The sequence below is a fragment of the Recurvomyces mirabilis genome (assembly GCF_035927965.1).
Source record: "Recurvomyces mirabilis strain CCFEE 5264 chromosome Unknown scaffold_14, whole genome shotgun sequence".
In the NCBI taxonomy this organism is placed as follows: domain Eukaryota; kingdom Fungi; phylum Ascomycota; class Dothideomycetes; order Mycosphaerellales; family Teratosphaeriaceae; genus Recurvomyces; species Recurvomyces mirabilis.
The window spans coordinates 392,401-414,243 of NW_027041948.1; the positions used below are offsets into that span (position 1 = coordinate 392,401).

Sequence of the window (21,843 nt, forward strand, 5' to 3'; positions counted from 1 at the left end):
CCACTCTTACATTCGATAATGTATAATGACATGGCTCCGAGAGTTTCGGAAGTGTGAGGTGTATGCGTGGTACAGGAGGAAAGAAATTTTGAGAGACTACAATATGTTGTATCGTGTCATCAGATCATGGGTAAGCGTAGCGATCTCGACGCATTTATCACCGCCACCTTGTAAAGTGGCCTGATGTAAATATGCACAAATAGAAGCGAAGATAAAAGATCAAAGTAAGCGTAAGCCAGACCAGCCATCTTTTGCTAAACCATGCAACCATACAACCGAACTTGTTCCCGACAATGCGAATAGACTCCTCCTCTTGCCACACAGCGGACTACATGGATATGCCTGAATAAGCATCGCTCGCAGACGGCGACCATGACCCAGACTGGGTGTCGAGCTTTGCTGCATCCATACAATGCGCCACAGGACTTCGTTATGCTCTGCGCCAACGTGATCCTCCTCCCCTAAGCCCCTGAAGACTCTTTCACTCGATCGTTGCTGGAATGCTTACTGCACCGAAGAGCCCGTGTTCCACTGAGCAGTGGCCTGGTTGAGCGGAACACCGACGTTGTCACCGTACTCGTTGGCGTAGTTACCTATAAATTTGTCAGCACAGCTCCAGAACATATACAAGAACGAGAAATGAGACGTACCTGGGCCTTTGTAGTTGCAGACAGTGAAATATGGCACAACGTTGCTGCCAACGTTGGCGAGGCCGCCCTTGGAGCAGTCTGTAGTGGCGCAACCGACGTGGGTAGTTCCTTTCCATACTATTTGAGAGAAGTGTCCCCAGTGTTCGAAGTTGGTCATATCAGGCTGCTTTTGGGTGTACAAGTCCTGGTACCAGCCGACCTCGCCATTGTAGAAAAGGTCGGTGATGATGGCGGAGATGTTTGCGGGCTCGACACCAGCAGCGATGTTCTGTCCGTACCCGCCGTTGTCGACATCCATGCTGTGGGCATAGACGCAAGTGTCGGCGATCGTCTGAGCAGTGGATGCAAGGCCAGCATCCCACTCCAGCGGATCGGCGGAGTGGTTGGCGCGGTGCAAGTTGTGGTGAGCGACAGCGACGCCAGAGTACGAGGTCAAGTCACCGCTGGTGGTGGACGAAGGAGCAGCGCTTGATGCTGGAGCCTGGGAAGAGCTAGCGGGAGCCGATGTCGATGCCGGAGCCTGAGAACTGGGTGCAACGTAAGTGGAGGTTGGCGCAGCCGAAGAAGTAGGTGGCGTAGAGCTGGGAGGTGCCGGAGCTGGTACTGTCGATGTCGAGAAAGTCGAGGCGACGGCCACAGATGTGGTGATTGGCGCGACGCTGGATGGTGCAGGAGCTGAGCTTGACGAAGGCTGCGAGTAGGAGTGGTGCCAGTTCCACCACCATGGCGCTTCGCTCGAAGATGAAGGCACCGCGGCTTTGTTGACTGAGGTGGTGACAGCAGGGGCAGAAGGGGCGGCCGGCGCGTCGCCAGTGACGGTGACAAAGTTGACATCAGTCACTACGACTATGTCGACGGTGGTCACTACATCACGCTTGTGGACGTGGGCGTGAGGCGCAGCGAAGGCACTGGCGGCGAAAGATCCTACAATGATTGCGGAACGCATTTTGAAGGATTCGGTTGCGATGAATCCAAAGGTGCGATGCGATGTGATACGTGAATTGCTGGGATCCCAGATCCTTTAGATGGCGTTACTTGCTGGTATTGACTACAATGGGAGAGTCAGTCGCCGTCGCCGTACAAGTGTTGGGGTGAGGTGCGAAGAATGAAGTAAAGTCGAGGTGTTACTCGACCAGCGACCCTCGACTATTCACGCGAAAGAACAGCAGTGAGCTGAGACTGGTGAAAGCGGCTTTCATGTTGACTGGACGTTGTGAAGTCTTTATGATGAATGAAAGACAGCGCAGTGAACGAGACAAAGGCGATCCCAGGGCAACGGGCTAGACGTACTTTTCTGGCAGATGATGGTCCTCACGGAGGATGGGCGCAGTGCGGCGACTGGCGACGCAGTGAATGTGATGCTAAAAGAGCGTGGTGGAGCGTTGCTCGCAGAAATGAGTGGACGTGAGAACGTGAGTGCTGGTGCAAGGTGGTGAGCAGAGGGATCGCCGGAGTGGAAGTCAGGATTTTGTATAGTCTCGGCGCTGACGAGCAGGCGTTACTAGACTCTAAATAGCGCCTCGCCACTGCACCCCTTTCAAATTTAAGGTGTCTCAAGGGTGTGGGGAAACTGCGTAGCATGTCCGAATAACGGCTCATCACACAGGACACCGCAGGGTACAAGCAGCAAACACCCGATCAGAGACTGAGCAGAGGTTGAGGTGTTTTATTCTGCATGCCCACCCCTTGCGGCGGGGACGGACTCAGACTGGCATCGCACTGCCTTAGCAACTGGGAGGAATGTGTGGATATGCCTTATCCTGACATCTGCCTGAGACTGGTCGCCCGTCTCGATCACATCTTCTACGTCTTCAATGTGCGGTCCATCGAGTCCGTACGCGTGGCTCACGAAGATACCCATGTTCATGCAGGAACACCCTTTTACCTCACGAACGCCGAACCTTCTGCATAAATTCAGGCACACTCGCTACTCATTGGTCAACGCCTCTCGGCTATGCGACGAAGCGCACTCCCTAGCGGCGTGATCGTCGTGCTAAGGCTGAGAGATCCGTCCCGAAAAACAAATGCAGAAGCTCGGGAACCTGTGCAGAGTCTCGCGTGATTGATGGTAGACTCTGCACATATATGGAGACCACCAAGCTGACAGCAGGCGCTACAACGGACAATGTCTTCTCGTTGAATTTCATGCAGGAGACAACTTCGCCGAGACTTACGTGCCACCGTCCAAGCCCTTCATACGACGAATCACCGCGGCAGTTCGCCTTTCCCGCAATCCTGGTCGCAACTCGCAATAAAGTGCTAGGTCCCACTCGAAAATCAACAATCTCGAAACATGGGAACCGACATGACCGTAAATTTTTCCACAATCTGATACAAATTGACATGCTCTGTCCTTGTCGATGATCTACTCAACCAAGGACATTCAGCCTCATCAGATCGTGCCGAGACAAAGGAAATATGTCGCAAGGGGAGATGGGTTTGGATCTCCTTGTCTGGAGTAGCGCCCACTCCACCAATTCGGAGGCTGCAAGCTCTCGAACTTCTTCGTATCACAGTGCCATGCGCAAGCAAGTTTTGAGAGCTGTTAGGCTGGCACGAAAACCATGCAATTGTGAGAGTTCGAGATATTTTCGCGTAGCGCTTTGTGTACGAGCTGTTGTTGCTGACTGCGTCTACAACAATTGCATGTACTCCGCTCAAGCAAGCGTTTATGCATCTTGAACGACGCGAGCATTGTCAAGGTAAGCCGTTGCCAGAAAGCTGCAGTGCCTGACGCAGCGTCGCATTGTGCGAGTCCCATGCTGCCATGCGAATTGCTTGTACGGGATTATATGAAGGAGATCTCATTACTGAAAGGAACCTTTGACTCCACCATCACCTTATCTCCCGCACGATCTCATACACTTCCACCCAGGATCGAGGTGGCGAACAGCCAGCTGCGAGATGCAGTCGTCCGCCGGGAGGATGATCCCGTGCTACCACACCATGTGAGATGACTTACGTTGCCAGCACACCAGCTACCAGTTTCTGCGGAGGGGATCTTCTGGCGCTTCCAGGTCTCAGCATGAAATCACAGCTGAGCTTCCGCTGCCTCTGTGTGCACATGGACGGTCCGGCGGCACATAGCGTGTTCACAATGAAGCTGAATGAGCTTGTTGCTGCAGCAAGTTATAAGCCATGTGAGAACAGTGCTTCGGTCGAGCTATGCAGGCATGAGCAAGTAGCGATTCATCCGTTTCCCGAATGATCCGGATGTGTTCGCATTACGTCAACCAGAAGAGGAAGGTACGAGCCACAACAACCGGCTCGAGCTTCCCGCCGGCGAAGCATCACAACTTGTGTCGCGTCTTTAGTCAAGTCATCTGCAAGAAGCCACTGGCCATTATGAACGTAGTAGGCAGTATAGTGATTCGCATTGACGTACATGCCGACAGCGTGAAGGCGATAGACTGTTCCGAGTTTGAATAATACACGGCTGCGCTTGCCTCTGGACGTGTTCGAGAGCTTCTGGAATGCTGCAGTGTCGATGTACAGCGAGAGGTCCTCTCCTACAACACTGATAGCTGCAATTTTGCGCTTATCAGCATCACCATTGCCAGTATGTCGTTGACCGGCGACCAGCATGAAGGAGAACATTTACCGCCTCTACCAACATCGCTTCCGCTACCATCGTCCCCACCATCATCTCCACTATTGTCTCCGCCATCATCCCCATCACTGCCGCCTCTACCATTCTTACCACTGCAGCCCGGAAGCATCGCCCTATCACTAAGGTACTACGACTTTGTGTACGGTAATCCTCCTAGCATCAGTCAAGCCGCCGCTCCGACTCCTCAACCCGCACAATCCAACATTGACACCGCTCCGACTCCTCAAACTACACGCTCCAATGTTGACACATCCATTGCGGAAGCAGCCAAACCATAGTCCAAGTACGGAAGTGACTACCTGGAGGCTGTTGAGCTACTCGCTTCCGAAGACTATGTCGAATGTCTCAAGAGAATTGAGTATAATCTTACGGACCAGACTCCTACCGAGGTACTTTCAGATTACGAACCATATGCTCTACAGCTTACCGTACCTATGGCGGCCCTAAAGGAGAAGCTACTAATCGGCGTTGCTATACATCTCGTATTATTGCGCAAAGTTCTATAGTACTCTAGCGTATGCAACTACACTTGAGATTGGACTACGCTGCAGGCACCCACGGACGGCAGGATACGGTGACGCTATCGCTTCGGGTCCATGGACTAAACAGGCAGCTAACAGTAGATGCTCGAATACATGATACAATGTAGGGACTTCAGATACTCAGCTCACTCGCACACGGCCGAAGTCGAAGGTCAACGATATGCCTACCGTCAGATATCTCGAAGACGTGGCCCACGTCGTACTGTCTGGGAAGCTGGACGGTGAGGCGAAAACATCGTCCATGACACTCATGCGCAACGGCAAACGCTTCCACATTACCGTCCATGCGGAGGATGTGCAAGACTCACCTTTCGAACAAGACTGGAAAGCGATCGTAAAGGAAAGCGATCAGGGTATGGTACCCGCAGTGGCTTGGAGCCGGTGGGATCCTCAATGCGATCTTATAATCAACCAGAGCATGGTCACGCTGAAACGTCTGGCTCCTACGCAGCCGCACTGGAAAACTCTGCATAATTACTTGCATATGCCCAGCTACAATGTGAAGTTAGCACTGGATCCAGATAGTGATGTCGTGGGAGGTCAAGTTTTGGGCGGCTCGGTCGACGAACCTGGTTACAACTTTCAGCCGATCCACGTCGACAGCATGAAAACCTCCAGCGGGCGTCTACCACTCTACAAGGCCGAGGATCTTGTCGTCATCGATGCAGGCAAGGACCTCGTCATGAAGCCATGCAAGGTCCGTACGCTTGATAGATAGACTCAACATTTCTTGGGCTTCGTGAAATCCGGCAAGAGTGCGGATACTGGCGAAGAAAACAACTCATCATTCACTGCCATCAACGCATATCTGCAGCTGCATGAGCTGGCACCCATCAATCAGACACTTACCGTTCAGGAGTTCCCGCGGTTCTGGGCATAGTCACTGACGGCAGTCTGATCGCGGGACTTCTGCTCACTTACATCGGAAATGGCAAACCACTTGCCTCTATTCTTGATGGCATCTCTACGGTCCAGCAACTAATTGAGGTCGGGTCCAAGGTCGCCGGATGGCAGTCTCGTACGACGTCCATCACCTCAACGCTCCACGACCAGAAATTCGTAGGCACAGATGATCTGACCGGCTGTGGCATATCTGAGTGGAATTTGCTAGTCGACGCGGACAATAAACTGTGGCTGCCTCTGACGTCTGGCGTGGCGAAGAAAGAGGGACACCTGTCTGACTTCCAGGCTGACGTGAATCTGGACGACAAAGCTGTTGACAGGCTGTACCGAGAGTGGCTGCCGGAAAAACTTGAGACATTGCGCGGGCAGCTGGGAAAAAGTGGATGTTCGCAGCCAACATACTAGGATGTGTGCGAAACAGGCCGTAGAAGTATGTCGGTCGAGCATATCAGCCGAGCGATGAAGTGTCGCAGTTGTGAGTTTGTGCTTGACTGCCCATACGGTGTCTTCGGCGCTGAGGAAAGCGCTGTAGACAGCTGCACACATGCATGTGCGTGTATTCTCACACGAGATAGGACGAACCTCGATGTTTCAGCCTTACAGCCTTACGTGATGCATGACTAGCGCTTCTCAATAAGGAAGTCGCCGACACGCCTCCCCTCCAAATATTCCCGAACGTTGATCTCGTGCACATGATACATCGTCACAAGACCCAACTATGGACCTCATCCGCAACCTTGCGGCCACTCTCGACAAACCCGCGATCCCGTGGAGACAGCTCATCCTCACCTTCTTCCTCCGCAAGTACGCGCTGGAGTCGCATCGTCGCGCTCAACTAAGATTGGTCGCTGCAAGCACGACATATGAACGATGTACGCTGCCGCCATTAATATTGCTCCTACTCAGCCTTCCGTTAACAAGTCTGTGGCATTCGATGGTCTGCCATCAAGGAGGCATGGAAACATGAACAGATGTGATCGCACTTTACTTTCGCGCTTGCGATACAGATAGCATATACATATCATTACATTGTCAACAACCTTATGCTGCAACACCCGTACCCAGTCGGTCGCGATAGCCAGCTCAAGCTACAAAGCCAGTCTTCGCGATAGCCAGCTCAAGCTACAAAGCCAGTCTTCGCGATATCCCTGTCATCACCCATAAACCTCGTGATCTGCAAAAGCGTTAGGAAGTTCGCACATTAGAGGTCCATTCGGCATTGTTCATGCTGCCAAGTCTCATATCATCCTCGTACATTCCCTCGTCGTCATCTGCGTTTAGCGATTCGAGGTAGCATTGCTTCACCAGTCGAGAGCGGAGTGGCGTCCACTGTAGCTATCATCGTGGCGTCCATCACGCTCGTATTGCGCATGGAATTCGTCGGTGTACTCGCGCGGGGCTGGCGAGTGGACGATGGTATACTCCTCGGTCTTGGGGCTCAAGAAGTCGTCGATGTAGTCGGGGCGGCACTCGGGCTTGGATGGCTTGCGGGAGTTCATGTTCTCATACCGGCAGTCCGTATTGATGTTGTTGCATGGGCCGTTTAAGTTCTCGAAGTAGCGCATCTTCTTGTAGGTGCTATTTACATCTTTGGGGTAGCAGGCACCGGCGTTAGCTGTGATGCTGGAAACGCTATTGGTGCGGACGTGGGTGTGGAAGAAGCGGTCGTCACTGATTGGGAAAGTGCTGCTGTCTGGACTGTGGCTGCCCACTGGGAAGGTGTTGAGGATGGGGCTGTCGTCTTCGGTTGTTGAAGCGGGAGAGGCTGAGCTTCCATCGTCGCTGGGGAAGCTGAAACTTGCGTTAGGCTCGACACTGAGGAGATGTGCTTTGCGAGCGCCCGTCAGGTTGCGCTTGTAGCCAGTCTTCGTCGGCCCAGTGGGCTGCTTGTCGTGATAAGAAGACTCCTCATTCACGTCTTGGCCAAGCTTATTGGTTGTGAAATAGCCACCACCTTCGATCTTCTCAGGGGCTCCAAGAGCATAAGTGCTGTCGCTGGTGTAGTGCTTAGTGATTAGACGGCCTGAGACAGCAAGCAGCTCTCGGAACGCCTCGGTGACGGTCGGAAAGCCATCAGAGATGAACATCAAGGCAGACTTACGGCCGACGGCCAAGTCGCCGAAGGTCACGGAGGCGTGAATCTCGATCAGGCCGAATCTGTTTTCAGCGTTGGCGGTGATGACCTGGATCGGTGGCAAAGTGCGCACAATGCGACCATCGATGAGAGACTCGCCGACACTCTCGGGGACGAGGATCGGCAGAAGGATCTCCGCGTTGGCTGGAGTGGTCAGTGACTACACGAGGTAACACATCTCAAAAGGAAAAACACACCCAAGATCTGGGTACGCAAGCCTTTGATATGCTCGCCATCGCTGATGTCCTTGACACCCTCTTGCTCGGGCAAGGTCTGAAGCGTCTCCTTGATGTTGTTGGATTCTGCACAGGTCTTGATAATGCTAAGTAGCTGCTCGGTAATGGCGTTCAGGTCGACCTTGCTTGTTGACGACATGATGGCGATTGAACAAGTGAGTGGTGATCGTCGACAATAGTACTGTTCTTATTGTCGTCGTGCGTAGAATGTGCGGCACGCAAGGTGAGTGGCTGAGAAGGAGGGGTCAGCGAAATGTCGTGTGTTAGTGCGCCGAGTGTAAGCGAGTCAGGCAGCGGAGGGGTCCGGAGGTCGGGCGAGAGTGTCGAGGTGTAGAAAAGGGAAGAGAGGAAGAGGATTTGAAGAGCAATGAGGATTGCTTAAGTACCATGGGTCTTCCCAGGTGCAAAACCACAATACGCTGAAGTTCACTTTCACAACAACCAAGCTGTCGGTATTCCTCAGGTACCAGGGTGCCAAATCGGGGCATATTCACCTCGACTGACGAATTACAAGACTCAGATCATGCTTCTGTAGGTTATCGGAGCGGCGATGACCTAACGAATTGAGTGCAATGGTCTCTTGATCGTGTTTCGCGAAATGTGAACCGTGGCCAGCTCAGGCTGTACCTGGCCCAAAGATATGTCGGTGGCAACGGATTGGCGCCGTCGTTCTTGCCCGGTGGCGTGAAGAGCATCCATCTCGCTCGATGATGAACACAGCGAAGGCAGTTATAATGTGGCTTCTTGTGTTCCCATACATCAGATCTACTTGCACGGAGCGATTGTTAACGAACCTTGAGCCATCGTAGCAAACAGGACCCTCTTGGAGTCCTCATGCTGCCGCTGTATCCTCCAACAGGCTCCAGATCACAATTCTACGCTGACCCTTTCCTAGAGCATTTTTGTAGCCAAGTTCATAATCGAGAAAATACTTTGATATTGCACTTCATTGCAGCAAAAGATCAAGTGAAGTTCTGCCTGGACCCAGTTGTACGGGTCAGCGCGGGCCTACCCTTGAAAGCCAACCATTCTCTCGGTACCTCTTCTACAGGCCCTTCAAAGCATAACACGGAAAGCCGACTATCATGCCAGAGGACCAGGAACATGATGAGGTGACCCATATCGCCACGACTGATCCCCAAGAGCCTACCACTTCACCACAAACAACAAACAAGAATAAGCGGAAACGTAAACCAAAGCCTCACATCCTCACTCAGCCCACAATTCGCAATCCACCATGGTCATACATACACCTACGCCACATCACAACAACAGGAAAGCCTACTTCGGAATTCGATGATGTGACCGCACAAATTCACCTCACCGCAGCAATGACCCAGTTTTTTGGCCTACATGGCGCTGCGGTACCCATCGACATCTTAAAATCCCGTGGAGCTGAGATCTGGATTAAAGTACCCGCAGAGGATCATACTGCGCTGATCGCTGCAGTCAGTGGATGGGTGAGCAGTAAAGGCGAGGGGTGGCAAGTTCTCGGATCAAGTTCATGGGATGCGAGGGCGATGGCGAGAGATAGTGGTCAGGACTTGTTCAACGACTGAAACGACTCTTTTTTCCATGATGAAGGACCTAGCATGAGTCTTCTGACGGTATAATTGAGAATACAAGGGTATAAGACCACTCTAGCATGCTCGCAAGCGCCATGCTGCTACAAGGTTATGATACAACGCTTTCACTTTCACCGCGGCCACTGATGCAGATCGCGACTTGCAGAACACTGCCTATGCATGCCTCAAGGAGCCGAACGCCACGCCGCAATACAAGTATGAATTACAATCAAGCTCCATCAAACATACCCAGCTGTCGCATACGCTCAGGGTTTATGCCACTGAACGCCTCGCGCTGTCGAGCCTGCTCAATCTCATCATGGTCAGGAGACCCAGTAGTAGGCGGAGTAGCGGTCTGCTGCATGGCGAAGTCCGTATTCTGGTGGGAGGAGCTAGGTCGGGATGCGGCACCTTTGAACGAGAACTCGTCGTGGCCACTGCCTGCGCCTGCGACAGTAGCAGCGTGCACGGCAGCGATGGCCTCGTGGGTGAAGGACCCGGTGACATCTTCTCCAGGCTGAAGGTCGACGCCGTTGACATCCATTGAGTCATCAGCAGGAGGAGGTGGCGGTGGCGGAGGAGGAGGAGGTGCTTCAGCATCTTCCGTGCGTAGACGCTTAGCACCTGTATCATCGTGCCCACTCGAAAGCTCTTCGCCTCGACGCTTGAGAGATGCCGGGCTATCATTGACGTCTGGTGGAGTCTCGGTAGGCTCATCGTCGTCAATGTCGGAAAGTATGGTGTCATCCATGTCTTTGTCTAGTGAAGCCTCTTCTTGACCAGGCGGTGATCCGGCAGGTGTGCGACTTCCATCCTCTTTCTTCGCAACCTTCTTCTCAGCCTTGCGCTTATCAGCTTCTCCCTTCTTCTTCACTGCTTTCTCGAAGAACTCTTGCGCATGCTTCTTGACGCTCTTGACTTGCTTGTCGCTGAGCTTTATAGGATCCTCCACTTTGCCCTTCTTGAAGTCCGACTCTACCATCTTCTTCGCGAACTCTTTGGCCCAGCGCTTCAGGTCATCCTTGGCTAGCTTGTGCTTATACTTGCCAACGACGTGCATAATATGAGGTTGAAGAGCACCTTCGTACATTTTCTTCTGTTTCTCGATCGGCAATGACTTCCATTTGTCTTCCTTGCGTTCTTTCTTCGGCGTCTCAGCTGGCGTTGCAGCTACAGATAGCACCTTAGACTCGGGTTTGGCAGAAACGATGTTCTTAATTAGGTCTTGAAGCATTTGCTGATCTGATACGGCTTTGGGTGGGGGTGGGGGCGGAGCGTTAGTGGCGGGCATTGTAGGTCTCTGCCATGTCGTCGTGCCGGCAGCGTTATAATAGTAGGTACTACCATTGTTGGCCACAGCTTCAAACCAGCCAGGTGGCAAAGAGCCCGGAGGCGGCGGAGGTCGAAACCGAGGAGGTGGTCGCGCACCATAGAACCCACCTCGTGCGGGGCCACCACCACGAGGACCAGTGGGCGCGTGTATGCGTTCAGGTGACTTTGTGCGTGATCTTGACTTCGATCGCCGTCTCTCATTGTCTCGTCGGTCGACACGCTCGAGTTTGCGATCGCCAGCCGCAGCATTCGGATCACGCTTGACACGCGGTATTCGGTAGCCAACCTCGAGTTTGCTCCACGTCTCCAAAAGACTGTTCGCGAGGGTAGTTACTCTCTCGTCCTCGTTGTCCTTGAGCTGTGCCACGGTCTCCTCAATTTTCGAGTCCTGGATTTTGTTTCGCGTGAGTCGCGGCAAGTTGTCCAGGATATCCAAAATCTGCAGCGCCACATTAACATCGTCGATAAAGTTCGAGAGTGCTGTTTTGAGAATGCGGTAGCCGTGCATTCGCACGACACGGTTGCGGACCTTCTCCTCGTCTGCTCGCTGGATGCGGGTAAGCAGCTTGACAGCAATCCACTTCTCCTTACATTGCATGAGCGAGGACATGACTTTGGTAACGCCATCTTCGTCGAGACCCCTAGGCTCGACGTTGTTGACATACTCCTCGTCATCCTCGCCTGCCTTCTTCTTGCGAGGCTTCTTTGCCACAGCTGTGTCCCAGGCGTCGGCGTCGTCAATGCCAAGGGCCTCGATGATGGCGTTCGATAGTTTGGTAGCACGCTCAGTCTGTGTCTTACCGCCGATGTACCCTGTGCAGTTCGGCTCGCCGCAGTAGCAAGGCTGCGGCTCTGCTCCATATCGGTCAACGTTGTAATTGAATACAAGCTCCTCACCAGCCTGTACATTACGCTCAGCGAAAATGCCCATGCGCAGCTTATCGCCAACAACCCATTTGTCGACATAACAGTTCGGATTGCAAGAGTGATTGCAGAATCGCCCAAGATTGCCCCGTTTGGTGGCGTCCACGAATTCGCCCTTGGTAAGTGACATGAAGTAGAAGTGCTTGATGCCTTCCTCGTCATATTGTTGCATGCGGCGGCGGAAAACATTCTCGCCGATGACCTCGCCGATATACTCAAAGATGAAGTCATTGGCCTTGAGGTCCTTGTTAGCACGCAGGCCATAGCCCTTCTTTTCTGTCTTGATGACTGCGACATCTGCGAATTGTTTGCGGATGAAGCGTTGATTTTGGCAAGCCGCTCCACACCCGCAGTCCGCTGCGCACTCCATTTTCGTGGCCCGGTTGATACAGTCGGAGTCCTCGCCGCAGGCATTATTGGTACGGCTAGCTGAGTCTGCATGTTGTTAGTTATCGCAGTGCCATATAGAAGACGGCCTTTGTGTGAGGCAACTTACCCCACTCCTCAGCGCAGTCGCACTCCAGCGCAGTCTCGGTAGTGCCCAAGTACTTGTTGGCATATGTACACTCAGATATGACGGTGAAGCTAGACGTAGCTTCGGCCACACTGTCCTTGTAATCGCTGAACAGCTGCGGTGGTCTCTTCTCGACCTTGTGTGAAGTGCTGCGTGATAATTTCGGTGCTTTGCCTGGCTCTAGCTTCAAGGTGATATCGCCACCGACAGTCTCCTCCTGCTCGAACTTGACGGAACTGGCGGGCACTGTACCCTCGCTCTTGACGGGCGACCGTGACTGTCTCTTCATCTTGCTGGGCGTAGACTGACCGCCGGGCGTGCTCATACCAGAGGCTGATAATTCTGGTTTGACTGGCACCGTGGCCACAGGTATATTGTCCATGTCCACATCAGCATCTTCAGCAGTCTCCTCTTTCAAATTCATCTCTTGAAGCGAAGCTACTGTGTCTGGCTTCACATCTGTGCTATCACCCGACATCTTGAGGATTGTGGTGGTCGTGTGGTAAAGAGCAGATCGCAAAGCGGAGGTTCGACTTTTGAACGACGAACTAGCCAGAATAACACGCCAGGTGCGCGCACATGCTATGGCGGCACAGCTAATCGGCGGTGATGGTGACTTGCGCCTGCTAGGTGCCAAGGGCCCCTCGCAGCTATATCATGAGCTTGGCTCGTGGCAGACAGCTTTGATGTTCGCCGCAAGCTTGGGTTTGAGGCGACCGAAGAGGAGGAGAGCAAGTGGCAGTACAGGAGGATCGAGACGAGACGAGCTCCTGGCTGGGTGCGTGGGCTTCGGACAACTCTACAACAATGAGTATGTGCTATTCTCATGTGAACAGACCAACACACTTATCGCTAACCAGCTTTCGAAATTGACATTCGGTAAGCTTGTGCATTAAGGCGCGGCGCGCTCGGCAGTATATAGGCAGTGGAACGAAATGAATGTGTAGTGAATCAATCACCGAGTGGTGATGAGAAAGAATCGCCTTCGCTGCGACTTCGACTGCCTCCCCAAGTGCGGCAATACCCGCCCCGTCATACTCACACAGTCGCGGATGGATATCATCGCAACCACGTCTCACGCCTCTGCCCACCTCGTCGTACGATATGAGTGCCCTCGCTGCTGTACAGCTAAGATGCAAGGGAAGGCAAGTCCATCGCCGTGGCTGGCGACTAAGTGCTCCGCAACTGCAAATGCCAAGATGAGGTGAGGCGGTGGGCTTCATCTCTGAACCACTGTGTCGAAATGTAGCTGTTCTCCATCGTGACACGGGCGCGAAGCGTCATGGTATATCTGATTAGCGTTGGCAGGTCGTGAAGTCAATGTTGATACATGTTCATCTTTCGGGATGCGCAAGATCCTCACCACAATCACCTGCTTACTGCGTAGGACTGGGGTCAACGAAAGTGGTCGACATCCACAGCATCAAGTTCGTCCGGCCATTCTCGTACGAACCCTATGCTGAGAGTCTTGAGTCGAGCCTGTAGCGTGATAAGAAGGGGAGCCCACTGTCGTTCGATCATATGGTCGTGTCCACCGACAGTGGAGTTTTGCCCCTCCAGTCGGCGGAGCGCATGATCAGGGTCGTTGACTATCCAGCCATCGCGGCGTCAAGCAGTAAAGTGCTGCACGCGCCCAATGTGGGCTTGTTTCCACGAGAGTCAGTAGCGGCGGCAAGATATCACATAAGAAGCCAAACCCTCAGTGTTTCAACTGCTACAATGCGACTCTGCAAAGCCGCTCTTGGCGGTCTGAAACGGCTCTTTTCCTTCGAGAAGCGGACGGGCCGGGTGCTAGTCCGAGGGCCCTCGCGCTATGACGGAAACACGAAAAAGTCTAGCTGTCCATACTACTCACGAACGACTGTACATCGTGATGACTGACCCAGCAGCTGCGAAAGGCGCTCCGGAGTACGACGACAAGTACAGACTCGTAACTATGCGCGCCGACAGACATATGATCAGCAGTCGGGAGTCGACCATCAGACGCAATTTAACTGGCATGCTTTCATGCCTTCAGCTAACACTGCAGGAGAGAGTAGTATGCATAAGACGTGCATGAGGCCTGCATCAACATCTGCACCTTTTCCGTTTCAAACCCACCACCTCTTGCTTTCACGACCATCGCTCTTTTCGCACTTCGCTCGACAGGAGTGGAGGCCGGTCATTCTGGGTCATGCATCTCTTCTTCTTGTGATCGTTCATACCACCCGACTCATAACACAGCGGCGCTTCTTCACACACTCGTTTTCTGGTCGAGCGGCTGTTGTTTTTCTCGCTGCTTCGCATTGCGTTGCGTTGCCTTCACCACGCGCGGGATCTTTCTTCCACGACACGACTGCATGTTGTACTATTCTATTCCCTTGTGTTTACATGCGTGCGAGAGAGACAAGACGGAAAGCGATCACGACTATCACGAGACTTTACGCGCCCATTGGGACGATAATAACTTGAGAGCGCCCTTCTGTACGACGATCCAAGACGTCTTCGACCCTCACGAATGACTTTGCAATTTCTTCTTGTTACCTTCACGACACTATCTTCATGGCGGATCCTCGTCCTGACCCACGTCCTTGGACTAATGATGAAAAGGTTTGTGTGTCTCATATATACCGAGACATCTGCAGTACGACAGGTGCTGACGCGACACCAACCAGAATTTCTTGCTTGCGGAAATGGTCAAGCAGCAGTCACCGCCACCTGCTGTGCTGTATAACCTGGTCTCCAACAGTCTTCAGCTACTAAGATGGGAGGACCTACCCTTACCGCAAGGTTTGTCAGATTACGGAAGATGTTGGCCCGCATACTAACCACTATCCAGGTCGCTCACTGAACTCATGTCGGGCCGCCTTCGGAGAGTTGCAGCGTTCATTGCCCCAGCATCCACCATTCATGCCCAATCCTTACGGTCCACAGACACCCCTATCTGCTCCACCACCAGGTATGAAGCGACCTTTTACGCTCGAACCAGCGTTTCCTGGCCGTGAGATCAGGCCGAAGCCCGTCAACCCAGGCGCATTTGGTATGACTCAGCTACCATCCAGTGAACCGTCTACCAAACGCAAGCGAGGACGACCGACCAAGAAGGAAGCTGAGGAGAAAGCGGCTAAAGCCCAGGCTGCTGGAGGCAGTGAGCCACCTGGACCAGCGCCACTACAGATTGCCACAGCTTCCACGATGCCTGGCAGGCTCGCAACACCGACTACCTCTGCGATCCTGCCAAGTGAGATGACAAGACCGATCCAAGCACCAACCACACGTATGCCTATCTCCGCAATGTTGACCCCTGCGCCACATACGGCAAGCAGCTCGAGCTCATCTTCCGGGAAACGGAGACGAGGGAGGTCGACGCGATCAGATCCTGAAGGACGCGGTGGCATGGGGAGTGCGGAACAGCAGTACGAATCGCCGTATGCAAGAGCGACGGCAGATCTTCAGGATACACCAGCAAGAGCAGCTGTGATGCGACACAGAGAGGATCAGCAGACACCAATCACGTATCCAGGTCCAAGCGGATCAATCGAGTCTGGAGCTGGTGCTGGTGAGGGTGCGGCGGGACCTTCTGGTAGTACATGATGATAGCAAAAGTATATGGAGATACAGCGGCAGCGCAGGGGGCAACGCTCCATAACGACCTCGCCAACAACAGCATACGACCAGAGGAACGCGGCAGCGTAACAGACGACCATCAGAACGAGCAACTCGGACGCTCACGACTAACAGCAGCTATCAGGCTTGCCATGAGAGAACTTTCATTATTTGCATCTTAGGCATTTGTACTTGTACCTTTGACGGACGAAATCATGACGGTCGAACCATATCTGGGAGGGTTATAGCGTTGCTTTTTATGATCAACGGAAGAACGGACTGGCAGCAATGTGTGTTAGTCTTTACCATGCACTATATGTATTGCATGGGATGAAGCGTTCGAGAAGGAGATATGTAATACTAAATATGATAGCGGTAATGAAATGCGAAATGAGCATGTGATCAAAGCGAAGCTTCTTGAACCCACCAACCGCCAATCTTTGACTCGCGATCACATCATTTGGCTGCAGTAACAATTTCAGCTTCAAGGTCAAGCACAGTAAGACATTGCAACACGCAACGTACAGGATATTTAACATCTTACAGCAGCAACGTCGTGCCGGCCAACATCTATAGAACTCCAGGTCTCTTCAGCTTTCGTCCCGGGAGGTAGACGACCTGGTAAGCCGTTCATACTCGGCGGCGTGACATTACTGCTTCCTCGTGGTCGGCCCTGTTGCGCATTGCCGCCTACGGGACCGCCATTGGGGTACCCACCATTACCATTCGAAAAGTGGTGGAACGGCGGCGCATGCGACGAATCCATAGGCGAAGCCGAGTGAACCGCCACATCATCCTTCTCGTCCCTCCTCAGATTCTTCACATTAATCGGCAACAATGGCTGCGCACTCTCAATCTTCGCTCTAGCCTTCTTGTCCGTCCTCGCAGCATCCGAAGTCCGATCATAAAGATATAGGCCCAAGAATGTCATGGCGAACCCAAACCCCTGCACCCCAGTCATCGGGTTCCCGAACCATACAATCGCGAACATGATCACCGCAACTCTCTTGATCAGACTCGCGACGCTGTACGTGACTGGTGACACCATTCCGAGCAGCACGAATGCGACAAGGGATTGCCCGAAGTGGAAAGTGCCGTTGAAGATGAATTCCAGCGCTAACCTGCCGTGGTCCAAGGATCCGGGCCGTTGCCGAAGGTCGATGGAGCCGTCGTGGATGTAGTCGGCGAAGATCGAGAAGCCCTCTGACCAGAGCCAGATGGGGCAGGTAATGAGGAAGGCTAGCGCTGAAGAATAGCATAGTAAATTCAGCTTATCGGGCTTGCGGCGAGCCATGGGAAGACCGTCTTGCTCGGCTTTCGCAGCCTCGTTGAAGATCTTCTTGGAGACGATGTTCTGCGTTACAAAGAGGATAGCGCTTCCGAAGGCATATGTGAGGCCTACGAAGTTGCCGGCGAAGGAGGCGGAGCAAGCCATGATTACTCCGAGAGTTAGAGGGACGAGGGAGAGGTAGGTGGGGACCGAGTAGCGAATGTTGAAGAAGGCTCGGTATGCCAGGACTGTCATGAGGGGTGAAAGTCCTTTGATGGTGTGGACCAAGGAGACTGGAATGCGCGACATGGCGTCCGAGTTGAGGATATGGCCTCCGATCTGAAAGGCAGTCAAAGGCAGGGTTGCCATTATTATCTCCTTGTTCGGCCGCCGAATTCCATTCCTGAGTACGGGCATTGCTTCCCGCACGGCAGAGTTGCGTTTAGCCAGCCAGGAGAGGAAGATGCACCAGAAAGATACTAGGAGGAATTGTATTAAGGTGAGGGTGACCGGTCTCGGAAGTGCGGTCAAGATGGCCTTTGAGGATGTGTTGGTCATGATTGAGGTAGCATACCAGATGCAGCAGAGCAGCACCAGTCGCATAGACACGGGTGCCTTTAGTGATTCTGCAATCTCATGCGCATCTTCCACTATACTCGCTTTCCGTGTCCGTACCGTCTTGATCGCTTCCGACAAGCTCTTTTGTCTGCCATGTTTCTGTGTCCCTCCATTCATCACGGACCCATTTGCCCCTCCCCATGCACTCCACTGCGCCATTCCTCTCGCCGACTTTCGCGCTGGCCATCGCTCGGCAGAATGTAATCCATGCGGGAGGCCGTTCAATGGCTTCGGAGACTGGTCTCTTGACGGCGGCTCGAGAGCTTCTTCCACGTATGCATCCATCAAGTGGTCCGCTGCCAGATCCGGAAATTTGAAGCTTCTGTTTGGATTCGCAGATGAGGAGCGTCGCCGTTCTGGGCCCGTTGCGTGAGGTGCCATCGCTGGTATGAAGGGAAAATCTAGACCTAGACCTGGTGGTGGCTGGCGTACTATCGCTCCATCACAACCAATTGTTAGAAGGAGGTTGTACAAGGAGTCTTTGAATGAGGAACACAATTGTGCCCGCACACATGTGCAACAAGTTGCGACCCGGCCGTCGTATCTGTGTCCAGATATAGGCTCAGGCGCACGCCATTCATCCACTGAGTCTTGGCACGATTGTCGTCTTCAAATCTACGATCCAATTACGGAGCTGCTGTTCACGACAGTATGGATTGTGTACAGTTCGGGTGGTTCCAAGGATTGAGGGTAAGGCAGAGTACAGGTGTACATGAGGTAGTTCTATTACTTGAGCATTACGACACCACGGGCTACATAATAATGTCCGCATAAAGCTTGATGTGGATTGCAGGCTGCAGGGGTCGCCCGGGCCACCATTGAACAGCAAGGTCACACTTCTTTCTTACGAACGCCATGTAATCAGACCTTGTTGCTGCAATGCTTGCGTTGCATCTATGTCTACTTCTCTGCATGAACGTGGTCCATGCTTTGCAGCAAGTTGTGTTGGAGGACACTCGCGAAGACGACAACAATGTAGCTATTGCTCCTAATTTTCAGTTCTCAAAAGAGGTATTGGACGCTATGGAGGACATGCCTTGAAGCTGAATGTGCTGATATGTCGACAGTAAGTCGATACTCCTCTCGCCCTATTCGACTCTAGTTTTGCGATACAATCAGGCAGCGTCAAATCTCGCTTTACACGAGATATAGGCACCTATGCGTCCACAGTCACAATGAGGTATCTAGCCTTTTCCCTGAAGATCTAGCTAATACGTCCTCCCTCACAATCTAGTTGGTACATACTCGGACCATTTCAGATAGGCACGCGAGGTAGGCTAATGATCCGTTCGCACCTCAGCGCTATTTAATATTAACACCACATGCTTTGGTAGAAGCAGTATGGGGTGCAGACCCACTGGAGCTCTTTGGCGGCTTTCGAGCACTTGAATACGACCCAGAAGCTACTTTCAAGTCTAGTCTTGCTTTCAATGCCACCACAACCTGGAGTCGGACCAGCATCGAGTTCCCATACCCGCCACCAACCCAGCAGGCCACGGCAGAGCTCGATGTCGACTTTCCGGATGTAGAGTGGGATTCACTACAGGATGTCTACGGCTGGCCGGCTCTCCAGTGGCAAGCATGGGCTAGAGGCACACTCAATGTCCGCCTTCAAGGTGCTATAACTCTCGCTTTACAGACTGAACACGTCATCGAGGTATGGGTGGACGACCAGCACTACTATGGCGGTGACTTCTATGGCTATGGTAAAGTAGCTACGACCTTGCACCTGGAGCCTGGTAGCCATCGAATAGATGTCAGGCTGATTAGAGACGTCCGTAGTGAGGGCACTGTTGGGCGGCCCTCGCTCGGCGTTATGCTAAGAGTGCAGGCACTTGGGCCTCTGCTCAATGCTGTGAAGGCGGACACCTCGAATCCTCACCAAGGCGTGCTGATGCCTGACATCGTCGGTGGCGATTACGGCCAATTCACGAGCTCATACGCATCCGTGAAACTCCGTAACGATGGCCACGAAGATGCTACGATTGTTTCACTTGAAGCTACGCATAACCAGTGCGAGACCGAGCTGGTCAGCAAGGATTCAATCGTGGTTATACCCGGCCAGACCAGACCTTTGGCCTTCCGTGTAGCCTGTATATCTCCTATCACTGGACGTGGTGCAACCACGATACTGGTCAAGTATACTACGCCGGATAGCCACATCACTCGAACAGTCTATTTGTCTACCTGGCCACTCACTCGTGAGAGACACGAAGCTCAAAAGATTACCTTCATGCACCCTGGTGGCATGGTCTCGTATGCCGTGCTTCGACCTCCGTCAGCAAACGCACATTGTACGCCGGGCATGAAGAAAGCACCAGTCATGCTAGTACTTCACGGCGCAGGATTGGAAGCTGACGATGAGAAAGTTCGCAAAGCGCTCGATGACCTTCCGGACCTTTGTGCATGGGTACTTTTTCCGACAGGAGTCACGACCTGGAGTAGCGATGACTGGCACACATGGGGACTAGCGGACGTCGAAGCTGCTATAGCCGCGATACCGACCTGGATAGAGAACAATGAGTGGGAAGGCGTGGGAGTCGACACAGACCGCTGGCTTGTGACTGGTCACTCGAACGGAGGGCAAGGGGCATGGTACATCGTGACTCATCGACCCGACAATGTTGTTGCTGCTGCACCACTATCGGGTTACTCATCTATTCAGAACTATGTTCCGTACACCATGTGGCGACCCAGCGACCCTGGTAAAGTGGCAGTGATTCAAGGCGCACTGCTGAGCTATCAGCACGAGCTGTTGCTCGAGAATGCTAAGGATATTCCTATCCTTCAGCAGCATGGTAGTGAGGATGATAACGTACCAGTATACCACTCACGACTGCTCAACTGGCTTCTGGAGAGCGCAGCAGGCGTGGCAAGCGATTATCACGAAATGCCAGGCAGACCGCACTGGTGGTCAGGCGTCTTTGTCACCGAACCTCTGAAGCATTTCTTGCGCTCCAATCTAAATACTGGTGGACCAGAGATTGAGGGAGAAAGCATACCCATTAATCGGCGAGACTTCGCGGTGGTATCCGCTGGAAATGGTGACATGGGAAGCAAGAATGGCGTCAAGATTCTGCAACTCAAGGCGCCCGGTCGATTGGGTAAGGTCCACATCACGCACGATCCACTCACGCAGGCGTGCGTGTTTGAGGTATCGAATGTGGCTGTCTTTCATCTGCCAGCTCAATTCGCGGAATGCAGTCTCTACGTCAACAGCCAGGAAGTGCCACTAGAAATTGTCACGCAAAGCGACGAAAGCGCAGAGCTGACACTAGCATACGAGAACGGCACATGGACACAAACCACGGCTGACGGCTTTCCTCTCCCACCTCGTCAAGGCCGCCAGCAAGGAACCATAGACTCCCTGCTCCGCACCCGCGGCGCTTTCCAGATCGTGCATGCCTCTCCTACAGCCCGAAAGATAGCCCTACAAGTTTCTCGCAACCTGTGCCAGTACTTCGGCGCCGACACCATCATAAGCTCAGATCACAGCCACGCTACTACTTCGACGACAGCGAACATCATAACCATAGCACTTGGCCAAGAACTACCAAAGGACGAGTCCAGCCTCGACCTTCCCATCTCCGTTGAAAACAACCGGATTCAAATCCGCGATATCACTAACGGCTTGCAAGCCTACCCTATGACTCCAGATCTTGGTGCTATCTGGTTGCGACCTTTACCCGACGAACGACTCGAACTAGTAATCTGGGGCGCAGAAGAGAAAGGTCTTGAGATAGCGGCACGGCTGGCTCCTCTCGTGACAGGGAGCGGTGTACCTGATTTCGTGATCGTGAACCACAAGATGTTGTTTCAGGGGCTTGAAGGTGTGCTGGCACTCGGGTATTTTGATGGGTGGTGGAATGTTTCGAGGAATTCCTACTTCACCTGAGATCCGAGGAAGTGGTTCATAACGTTACGCCTAGGGTCTCGATAGCATGTTTTGTAGTGATAGTA

General features: G+C 53.0%; 7 protein-coding genes across 7 annotated transcripts; 3 read left to right on the top strand and 4 right to left on the bottom strand.

Moving 5' to 3' along the window:
* Positions 1 to 504: 504 nt before the first annotated feature.
* Positions 505 to 1,596, bottom strand: LTS14_005790 (uncharacterized protein; the record flags this gene model as incomplete). Its single annotated transcript, XM_064838488.1, has 2 exons — positions 505 to 593; positions 651 to 1,596. The coding sequence occupies 2 exons, from the start codon at positions 1,594 to 1,596 to the stop codon at positions 505 to 507; spliced, it is 1,035 nt and encodes a 344-aa protein (XP_064693942.1).
* A 3,366-nt stretch (positions 1,597 to 4,962) lies between these two features.
* Positions 4,963 to 5,682, top strand: LTS14_005791 (uncharacterized protein; the record flags this gene model as incomplete). Its single annotated transcript, XM_064838489.1, has 2 exons — positions 4,963 to 5,499; positions 5,521 to 5,682. The coding sequence occupies 2 exons, from the start codon at positions 4,963 to 4,965 to the stop codon at positions 5,680 to 5,682; spliced, it is 699 nt and encodes a 232-aa protein (XP_064693943.1).
* A 1,324-nt stretch (positions 5,683 to 7,006) lies between these two features.
* On the bottom strand, positions 7,007 to 8,214 carry LTS14_005792 (uncharacterized protein; the record flags this gene model as incomplete). Its single annotated transcript, XM_064838490.1, has 2 exons — positions 7,007 to 7,983; positions 8,037 to 8,214. The coding sequence occupies 2 exons, from the start codon at positions 8,212 to 8,214 to the stop codon at positions 7,007 to 7,009; spliced, it is 1,155 nt and encodes a 384-aa protein (XP_064693944.1).
* Positions 8,215 to 9,869: 1,655 nt separating this feature from the next.
* Positions 9,870 to 12,888, bottom strand: SET2 (histone methyltransferase set2; the record flags this gene model as incomplete). The annotated part of the gene is made up of 2 exons (XM_064838491.1): positions 9,870 to 12,331; positions 12,393 to 12,888. The coding sequence occupies 2 exons, from the start codon at positions 12,886 to 12,888 to the stop codon at positions 9,870 to 9,872; spliced, it is 2,958 nt and encodes a 985-aa protein (XP_064693945.1).
* A 2,194-nt stretch (positions 12,889 to 15,082) lies between these two features.
* On the top strand, positions 15,083 to 15,983 carry LTS14_005794 (uncharacterized protein; the record flags this gene model as incomplete). The annotated part of the gene is made up of 2 exons (XM_064838492.1): positions 15,083 to 15,179; positions 15,229 to 15,983. The coding sequence occupies 2 exons, from the start codon at positions 15,083 to 15,085 to the stop codon at positions 15,981 to 15,983; spliced, it is 852 nt and encodes a 283-aa protein (XP_064693946.1).
* A 314-nt stretch (positions 15,984 to 16,297) lies between these two features.
* Positions 16,298 to 18,264, bottom strand: LTS14_005795 (uncharacterized protein; the record flags this gene model as incomplete). The annotated part of the gene is made up of 2 exons (XM_064838493.1): positions 16,298 to 16,477; positions 16,540 to 18,264. The coding sequence occupies 2 exons, from the start codon at positions 18,262 to 18,264 to the stop codon at positions 16,298 to 16,300; spliced, it is 1,905 nt and encodes a 634-aa protein (XP_064693947.1).
* Positions 18,265 to 18,940: 676 nt separating this feature from the next.
* LTS14_005796 (uncharacterized protein) lies at positions 18,941 to 21,778 on the top strand (the record flags this gene model as incomplete). The annotated part of the gene is made up of 3 exons (XM_064838494.1): positions 18,941 to 18,949; positions 19,143 to 19,155; positions 19,218 to 21,778. 3 exons carry the CDS (start codon positions 18,941 to 18,943, stop codon positions 21,776 to 21,778), a joined length of 2,583 nt encoding a protein of 860 aa, XP_064693948.1.
* Positions 21,779 to 21,843: the final 65 nt, after the last annotated feature.